At 47.1% G+C, this 9,774-nt stretch overlaps 2 protein-coding genes across 3 annotated transcripts; both read right to left on the reverse strand.

Moving 5' to 3' along the window:
* Nucleotides 1–1,457: 1,457 nt before the first annotated feature.
* LOC133927304 (CRIB domain-containing protein RIC4-like) lies at nucleotides 1,458–3,023 on the reverse strand. 2 transcript variants are annotated; one of them, XM_062373704.1, is made up of 2 exons: nucleotides 2,334–3,023; nucleotides 1,458–2,241 (listed from the first exon to the last, which is right to left on the reverse strand). In XM_062373704.1, the coding sequence occupies exons 1-2, from the start codon at nucleotides 2,449–2,451 to the stop codon at nucleotides 1,814–1,816; spliced, it is 546 nt and encodes a 181-aa protein (XP_062229688.1). In that variant the 5' UTR covers nucleotides 2,452–3,023; the 3' UTR covers nucleotides 1,458–1,813. The 2 variants fall into 2 exon arrangements, with proteins under 2 accessions (XP_062229688.1, XP_062229696.1); XM_062373712.1 differs by having other exon boundaries at nucleotides 1,458–2,238; nucleotides 2,334–3,018.
* A 2,105-nt stretch (nucleotides 3,024–5,128) lies between these two features.
* Nucleotides 5,129–6,418, reverse strand: LOC133890874 (uncharacterized). The gene has a single exon (XM_062331497.1). The coding sequence runs from the start codon at nucleotides 6,272–6,274 to the stop codon at nucleotides 5,375–5,377; it is 900 nt and encodes a 299-aa protein (XP_062187481.1). The 5' UTR covers nucleotides 6,275–6,418; the 3' UTR covers nucleotides 5,129–5,374.
* Between the last annotated feature and the right edge of the window lie 3,356 nt (nucleotides 6,419–9,774).

Genomic DNA, 9,774 nt, shown 5'->3' on the forward strand with positions numbered 1-9,774 from the left:
ACTTAGCCTATAAATAGGTCACTAGCCCACCACGACACCACCCACAAAATCACTCAGGTCATGGACATACATCTCTAATTCTCTATCTTGTTATCTCTCTTTTGCTACTTGCCACAACCTTCAACAAATCAATTCCGTTAATGGATTAGGATGCCGAGGACTCGCGGGCATGGTCATCAATATAACAACATTTTGAAAAGATCTATATAGAAATAGACGGAAAAAAGATAAGATTTGTAAATTGTAATATATATAACAATAAAATATGTGCAAAATCTACAAGTGGAATGGGATACTCGAAGAAGCATATTACATGTTCAAAAAAAATCTAGAATTTCTAATGAAACAATGTAATTTTCGGAGTATAGATTATACTCTTTTTTCCTTTAGTATAAAGGTTTTTAACTAGGCAATCGATCACTAAAGCTCATTTTTATCTATTTTATCTATTTTTTGTTTTTTTTTAAAATTAAGCTATTATTGTTGATTTTTTCTATTTTCGAGAGATTTTTTCAAAAACAATCCACGTCAAGTTCGACATATCCGGACTAACCCAATCCAATACTTACAGCCACTAGCACATAGATCGACACCGCACCATACCTTAACCAGGTCGTGCTGGACCGACCCGTGAGACCCACTTGACCAGCACGAGATGCAGGCTCGCAAGGATAAACAACACTGCTCACTGAACTGAACACGCGTCCATGCCGGCCTGGTACGTCACCTGGCCCTGTGCCCACGGAACAGTGGCCGTGCAGCGCCACGCGCGCAAGCATTCACAACCCCTCACATGGACGGGCGCGCGGGCGCGGGAGCGGGAGCGGGAGCGGCCGCGGCAGAGTAAAATGGACACCAGCGAGGCCGGCGCCGTGGACGCGCGCCGAGGCTTGCCGCGCGCCGCGCCGGAACGGGACGGGATCACGAGAGATGCAGCGCGAACCGTCGAGACGCGCGCGGCCGCGGCTCACATGCGCGCGCGCGCCGCATCAAGCCGGCAACCCAACCACCGAGGCGACGACGACGATGGGCGGCAGAACACAAAAGACAAACGAAAAGGTAGTGACGAATAGAGACGCCAGCCCATGGACCGAGTAAAGCGAGCGATTAAGATTTAGCACTCCAGTAAGAAACAAGTAGCAAGCCAACAAGAAATCTCAAGGGAAAAATGGCTACGTACAGAGCACTGCAGCAATGGCCAAAGCAGAAGCAAACAAAGCATGCAGCAACTCGTGTCAATGAAACGAGGCTAGTAGAATAAATTGATGATTTGTTATTGAAAATATTACCTATTTGACTATGATGTCACTTGTGTCAATAAAATGCACAGCAATCGGGACGGAAGCGAATTTTTATGGTATTCAGACATATGACTTATCAGGACCATTTGCTTAGGTTTAGATTTGTATTGGAGGAATAAGTAAAAAAATCATTGATAAAATAATAGAATTAATATATAGATGAGTATTAGGTAAGAGAGATAAACCATCCTACGTGCACAACATAATGTGGAGTTCCATTTCCCTTTAAAAGCATGTAATCTCATTCATCCGAGGTAATCGAGTAAACAAAGAGAAAAATCTTGGATGCATGTTGGTGTCCACTAAAACACTAGTGTTTCAATGTAATCTTTCTTCGTTCCTGAGATTCAGGTGCAAGTGTCCTTTGAAAATGTGTGAGTGGTTGAGAGAGATAGTCTAGTTGCGAGAGGGAAATCAGTGATTGATTTCCAACAGCGCGGACGGCAGAAACGGACGACGGCTTGTGATGAATTCAGCGACCGGCCAAGGACGTACCAACCTAGCTTGTGACGCTAGCTGTGACGCCGGTGGGCAGCTGCGGCGGTGTTGGTGCCGCCACTGGAGGCGCCGGCGGCGGCGGCCTGCGCAGCCATGGCAAGCTCGAACTGCCGCATGGAGAGCGGCGGCAGGGGAAGCGGATGGTGCTCCTGCTGCTGGGGCGGCGCGGTGGAGGTGGACGCGGACGAGGAAGGCGCGGGCGGCGGCGCGGCGCGGCTCCAGGAGCGAACGCTGGTGGTGGTGTTGGTGCTGCCGTCCCACCCGATGTGCGTCACGTGCTTCACGTCCGTGGGAAGCCCGATCACCATCTCTCGCTCCTCCTCCTCCTCCTCGTACACCGCAAAGATCTGGGACAAGTTCTTGAACCCCCTGAGGAGTCGCGCCACCAGCGACTCCCCCTTCGCCGCCGCCGGCTTGCCGCCCGCCCCTAATTCGCTCACTGCTTCAAACCACAAACGAGAAACTTTGGTAACCTGTATGCACAGCCAGGCACGGAAAAGAACAGAAACTGCTCGTTGCTCAATTGGCACGCACCTTGGCGCTTCTTGCCGGCGTGGCGGGCGGTGTCGACGACGTTGACGTTGGAGTGGGAGCGGCAGCCGGAGGAGAAGGGGATGGCCATGAACCGCCGCTGCGCCTGCTCCTTGCTCATGGCGCCGCTGATTCACAGCTTAGCCAGCGGCGTGCCCGCCCAACGAAAACCAAACGCAGTGCAGTACGGCCGGCCGGCCGGCTGTAGCCCTTGATTTGACGGTCTGTCTGTCCGAGCAAGCAGAGCAGAGCAGGTGGCGAGCCTTTACTTCAGCAAAAAAGTTGCGTTGCCTGCACGCGCGCGCGGCAGCAGCGGTAGGCACTGAACCGGCCGGCCACTGGTCGCCCAGTTCGCTGCAGGGGAGAGAAGCAGCAATTCAAGCAGCAACGCAGAAGAAAGGCGTAGAAGTGGCAGTACTGTGATGGCATACAGATAGGCTGCCGCTCTAGCTAGTGCTCCGACTAGGCTACTGCTATATTGACATGGATGTGGTGGTGCAGCAGTGTGGCTGTGGCATCGGTGGCCTCTGCTCTGCTCTGTGGTTTGCGGATGGGCTGGGCTGGTTGGTACCCACCCGAACCCCAGCGCCTTTAGGCCGCGGACAGCAATGCTCGGGTGGAATCATGGAAGCGGTGGAGCGGCAGACATGCCGACGGATGGGTTGGCTGCGTGTTCAGCTGGAGCGGGAGCGGCCGCCTGTGGTTTTGTTCGTTCGCTCGCCTGGACCACCAGTGCAGTGCCCCAACTGCTCCTCTTTAGGCCACGCCCAACAGCTTTCTTTCACGGACGAGATTTCCGTTGTAAATGGATTCTCGTCCCCTTCAGTGTTTCATCAGTTTTTTTTTATGGTTCCTTTCACGATAAGATTTTCAGGTCATTTCTTTCAGAACGAGGTTCTCTCTCCTTTCCTTTCGCGATTCCCCTCGAAGTAAAGCTGTTGAAGATGAGAGAAAATAAAAGAAATGGGAACGGAAAAGAGAATCGAGAAGAGAACGAAATGAAATGAATATGGTTGAAGATGATCTTAATGACCGTGGATGATACCGTATCACTAAATTGAAGCTCTTTCTTTTCTCCCTTCCTCCTCTTTTTCAACTCTTTCATGCCAAAAAAATTGAAGAGGGGCTACCAGGAGCGCTTTGCCCCCTCCGTCCATGCCGAAGCGTGAACCTGAAGCGCTCCAAGCCAACCGGCCTCTCCGCCATGGACCAACGCGGCGTGGGCGGTGGATCCCTTGGGTTTCTACCGTGTTCGTGTCTCATTCCGCGATCTTGCCAGCTTGCTAATCGACAGTGGCATGGATTTTTGCCGTGTCAGTTACTTGTACCTTGCTAGTTTGATTTGACTTGCTAGTTTTACTAATAAAAATAAATAAATAAATTAGGAAAAAATATTAGAGGATAATCTTCTTCTTACTTTTCGGATCACATATAAAATCAAACTACGACAGTATTCGTTCGGCGACGCCCCTGTGACGTATCCATATCTTCATACATTGAGTTTGTATTTAATGTTACTGTGTCTAATATTTATGTTTTCATTATATCGTACGGACATTTAGCTAGTTTCTTCTAATAATTGTGATTAATTTGTTATGTTTGTGGTTTCATGTCTTTCAACAATTTAAAATACTTATTCAACATTTTGTGAAACCTAACTCAACAATTTCATAATACATGTTCAACATTTTATGTGCAAAATTATCAAATATATAGTGCATTCAATGTTGAAACCACTAAATATTTTTAAAAACTTGACTCGACAATACTTGGAACATAATTCAACAATTTATAAAAAAAAATAGTTCAACATCTTATACGAATTTTTGAAATTGGTGAATTAGAAATGTTGTTTAAAAAATAAAAGATAATAAAAATATATTCATATTAGATCTTATTGTGTTACATTAATTCTAAACTACACGATGGTTAAACGGATTCGAAAATGAAGTTACGGTTCAAGATAACAGTGCATTTGAAGCTGTAGATCCAAACTAATTAGTCACCTACTCATATCTCCATTTCCCACATGGCTGGTTGTTTGCTCCACCCATCTCAATCTCGGTCATCCATCTTCTCTAGCACTAATCACAACAATGTCCTATGTAGAGGCTACATTGCTACAAGCAGGGGTCCCGCTTTTCAGCATCTTGTTTCCAAGATAAAATGAGAAAGAAATACAGGGTGAGCATGATCCAGTAAAACGATGAGCTTCCATCTCATGAGCCTTACTGCTGCTGGATGGGCCGGAAGCAAGATAGGTCGGCCCCTTGAAATGCAAAGTCCAATCTTATTATATGGGTTTCCTGGACCTATTAGAACACTATCAGGGATTCAGGGGAAGGGCCATTTGATTGGACCAATGACCAAACTCTGCTTGCATTTCGAGATCGTTTTCCTTGGCCATTACGATTGCTTTGACAGATGAGTATGCAAGGGATGGGATGCACTTGTGCAAATGCAACTGGCACTAGTGCATACACCCTTTTTTCTGTCTCTCCAGACCAATCTGGAGAAGATTAGAGTCGCAAATTGGACCATGAACTGAGTTTTGTTATCATCAGATGGTGATGGGAACAATTTGATAGTTCAATTCCAACTTCCAACCAAGAAAAATAAGAACGTGGTAATCCTTCCTTTTGATCTCTGATTAGTTAGATGGAAAGGTGCTACGGAACAGGTATAGTCATACGCTCTTGGTGCTGGTTAGTGAAGCTCACAACCACTCTAAAATGTACATACACAGATACACGGCATACATATATTTTTTTATTCCAAAATTAACTTACATGAACAATCAATCACATCCCGAAAAATTATATGCAGTAGCAAACACCAGCGTTGGTATCCTGCAGCTCAAACTGCTTTGATCCATCGGTTGAATTCAGTCATTCACCTACAGGTTTCAGTTTCACAGATTCCGGAGTGGCGCATCGACCGCTCACTTGTCTAAGAAGAAGAAGCAGAAGAAGATGACGGTGATGGTGATGATGCCATGGACGTGAAGGGCCAAGAAAATTCATGGTGGTGGCGAGCTCGGTCCATCAGAAGATGTCCAGGATCTCCTGGATGAAGCCGTTGCAGAGCGGGCAGTTGCCGCGGCTGACCCAGAGCTCGCGCGAGCAGAGGCGGCAGAAGGTGTGGCCGCAGGGGATGAAGGCCGCGCCCTTGTGCCGAACCATGCAAACGCAGCACACGTGCACCATCTCCTCCTCCCTCCCCTCGCCGTCGTCCTCATCGTCGTCGCCCTCGGGGCCGCCGCCGCCGTTCTTGCGCGCGCCGCCGCCGCCCTCCTCATCCTCTTCATCGTCCCACTGGCTGTCCGTCTGCTCCAGGAGCGCCATCAGGGACATCTGCGCCGCGGGCGCCTCCTCCTTGCCCTGCTCGTCCTCCTCATCTTCTTCCCCGTCGTCTTCCTCATCGTCGTCGTCCTCGTGGTCATCATCGCGGAGGTCGTAGGCCGCGGGGCGCCTGGAGCTGGAGCGAGAGGAGGTGGGGCCGACCCGGGTGGAGGTGACACGCGAGAAGGTGGGCGTCGTGCGGAGCGAGGGGGCGCGGGAGAAGGAGCGGGAGAACGCCGCTGCCGCCTCGCCGGGGGAGTAGTTGTACTTGTTGCTATGGTTGTTGCTGCTGCCGCTGTTGCTGATCCCGCTGTTCGTCGTCGTGGCGGTGGCCGCGGCCGCGCTGGCCTTGGGCGACGACGGCGTCTGCCAGGCGCTCGCTGCGCGGCGCAGCCGGAGCCGGTCCCGCAGCGGCTTCCAATTGATCATGCCGCCGCCGCCGCCGCCAGCCGTGTCCGCAGGCGCGTGGCTACCTCCCTCGAGGGGGCTAGCATCGCCGTCGTCGTGGGGGATCTTTAGGAAGTCGCGGATGGCCGGGTCGGGCGTGGAGAGCTGCTCGGACAGCGTCATCGTCCGCCGCATCTCCGGCCGCCGGCCGTCCATCTCGCTGGCGTCGCTCCGCAACGGTTAGGTGTCTCGTCTCGTTCGTGTCGGGGTCGGGGGATGAAGCGATAAGGTGGCCGTAGATGCCGGGGGTGGCGTCTGATGGCCGGGATGGGTCGCGCGCGCGTGGGGAGGAAGGAGAGGTGGTGGAGACGGCAGCTTGAAGCGGTTCTCGCGGGCTTTTTAAACTCGGGTCTACAATTACCGCAACGTGCGGGCGATTGGACGTAAATTACCGTGGTGCCATGCACGCATAATAGCCGGTTTTCCTATTTTTGGACCCGTGGGGGGGGGGGGATTTGAGGTGGATGATAGCTGCAGTTCCTTGAATAGTTTCTATTTTGGCAATTTTCTACCTACGTTTTTGTCGTTTAGAAAGTGACAATTTGACCGCACTGACTAGCCTAGCCTATTTTGTATACATCACTGAAAATAGGCCACTTACTCCCTTAATTTATGTTGGAAAATCGAAATATGAAAACTACAAATACTAAGCGAAAAGAGTAAGGGTGTTGTTTTTTTTAGACGCCTATTTTTCTTTGTTTTTTTAGACGACGACTCAGAGCATTCATCTAACAGTTCACAGTCATCTTCAACCTCCCATCCGTCCGCGCCCGTCCCATCCCGCCCCGCCTCATTGTGCCCCCGCCTCCCGCCCGCTCCCAACCATCTCCGGTGGCGTTCCTGTCGTCGGATTCATACCCGCCACTCCTGTTACGTTAACCCGGCGGATTCGCACTCCCATGCCCCACCCTGGCCCATCGGCCGTCCTCTGCCGCCTCACCCCTACACTCGTCTCCTCCGTCGGGCCAAGCTGTCTCCCCAAGAGCTTTCTCTAAAGCTAGCGACGAAGGAACCCCCCCCCCCTCCCACGAATCAATCCACCGACGACGCTTGTTCATGGGCGTCTGAAATGTAGGAAGCGTGAAAGAGTAAACATGCCTAAAAGGAGATAGTGTAACATCCAAATTTATAAAAGTGTCATTAAGCATTCCTGAGCATCATTAGCATCATAATTGAAGCTTTGAGAAAATAATTAATACAATTGAAATTAAATTTAAGTTGTTAAATTTAATAGAAAGTGATGCATTGGTAAGAAAATCATAAATTTTCTGTGTAACCTTGGGCTTGAAACAATTTTATAAATCAGTCCATGTCATAGGAAGGATATTAGTGAATTTTCCTAAATTTTTGAGTTAACTTGAGGCCTTAAAAACTTAAGCAAGTTTGAAAAGGTTGTAACTTTGAAGAATTTTTATTTAATTTTGGCTTAGGCTTTCTGGATCAAACTAGTGAAAATGGGTTCCACATAAACTATAGGATCCCACAAAATTTCTCCTACAATTTTTAAGGTTCAGAAGACCTATTTTTGGTTCTCACAAGGGGATGAGATCTTTTTGTTTGGTGGTTACTGTTTATCAGTATCATCCCTTCCCTATCTGCTCTCAGTCAGTCGCCGTCTTTGTTGCCCAACGAGGTTGACCAACGGGCCACGCCATTGAGCCATGCCACCGAACAGTTTTGAGAGAGATCGGCCGCCAACTGTATCTCTCTCACTCACCCTCTCTCTCTTCCTCACTTTGCTCTCTCACTCTGCTTCGTCTCAGCCGAACAAAGCAGAGCGACTGAGCGCACACACCGCCGGTTAAATCTCATGCCTCCGAGCCGAATCCGCCCCAATCGAGCCTAAGATGGAGCGAAGGAAGGTTGTCAATGCCGCCAGCCAACTGGGACGCTGTGCAGCCATGGCCTCAAGGCCATTTGACCGAGTCAGTAGGGCCTCGGCCCCACTTTCATATGTAGGGCTAGCCGGCTATGGGTGCAAAAGAGATATAGGCCCTTTTAATATTCGGTAAATTCGAAAAATACGAAATAGATTAATTATTGTATTGCTAAATCGGTTGAAATCTTGTTAAATGCCTAGGAAATTAAATGTAGATTAAAAAAATTATGAAACCAATTTTTTTAGCTTTGTATAATTTTCTCTGCATGTTAAAAATGCTAGCAAATATGAATTGTTTAAGGAAATCCATATAATTAATGAAATGTATTTAAGCTTTAATGATTCATAAGTAATTAATGGTTATTCCAAAATTGGTGAAACCAATTTTGTTAATCTTGCTATATCATGCTCTTTTTAATAAAATATTCACCCTCATATCAAATATAATTAATTTTCTAATTAGGTTTAAACTTTGAGCTAAGCCTAATTGATCTAGGTAAAATATTAAATGATTAATAACAATCAAAATTAAGAAAACCATTTAAGATAGACTCATGAAATAATGCATTGCATCTTCATTGTTGTATTGCACTGTAGAGCATCTTTTCATCGCATGTCATTCATACTCATTGTGATGCACCATTCTTTTAATTAGAAGCCGATATTTTGGAGAGTCGTGTGCTTGAACTTGAAGGTGAACAAGAGGATTTTGTTAGTGGAGAACAGAAAGCAGCAGTCAAACGTTTATCATATCTCTCATATATTTTGGTGAATTATTGGTCAACTTGCTAGATATTGTTATGAGTCCTATATGCATGTTTTAGCGAGTCGATATCCGGAATCAGGTAGAATCTATTTGATGCATGTGTCCCTATCTTGATATATTGATAAACTTCATCTTTTATAACATGGGTGTATTTGTGTCATGGTCCAACTTAAAAGTGATAAAATAATTGCTTAGCCTTTGCATAGGTTCTCGGTACAAGTCAAGCGGTGGATGTCACTGTCGTTCGCGACCTATAGGGCTTTCAATCACTGTTTCAAAGAAATGACAAGTTGAGATAATGACTTGGTGAGTTTGAAAAGAGATATGGGCGATGCTAGAGGCAGTTCAGGAGAGGAGACCTGGGTGCCATAGACTGCTTGTGAGTTGGTAAAATTGAGAAAAGATGTGGGTTATGTTAGGAGCAGTTAGGGAGAATAGACCTAGTTATCATAGACCGCTAGCATCGATTAAGCACAGTCTGTTGTGTCATTTGGCTAAATCATATTTCTGTACTAACCACATATCCGAATATGGTAAGGTTAAGCCGAATGCATTTTATAGCTATAACTCTTTGGCCTGAACGTCTAAGATGTTGTCGGTTGCGGGCTTGTAAGAGGTATCTAGGATGCTTTGGGGTAGACCTAGCTGACATTTGCACCATTAGACACATGCTCCAAAAGGTTAGAGTTTACTTGGAAAAGGTTATCATGGGTACCCCTTTGTAACATTACCAATTGTACAAATCAAATGGTCTCATGTCGTGTAGGTAAAGAAGTACTTCTCTGCAAGATGTAAAATTAATTTAAATTGTTGCGCTCTTAGTCATGAAGCACGCTTAATGTCTATTGGGCAACATCGTAGAGTTTTGTTTAGTTTTAGAAATGAAAAGTATATGGGTTTTTGGAAGAAGCATGTACGGGTAATCATTTAAGTTAACCAAGTTTACTTTACCAGAGTTTATGTTTATTGTCGGTTGATGCTAGTTGTTTGCATCATTATATATCATTATGT

The sequence above is a fragment of the Phragmites australis genome, chromosome 1 (genome assembly GCF_958298935.1).
Source record: "Phragmites australis chromosome 1, lpPhrAust1.1, whole genome shotgun sequence".
Taxonomy (NCBI): Eukaryota; Viridiplantae; Streptophyta; class Magnoliopsida; order Poales; family Poaceae; genus Phragmites; species Phragmites australis.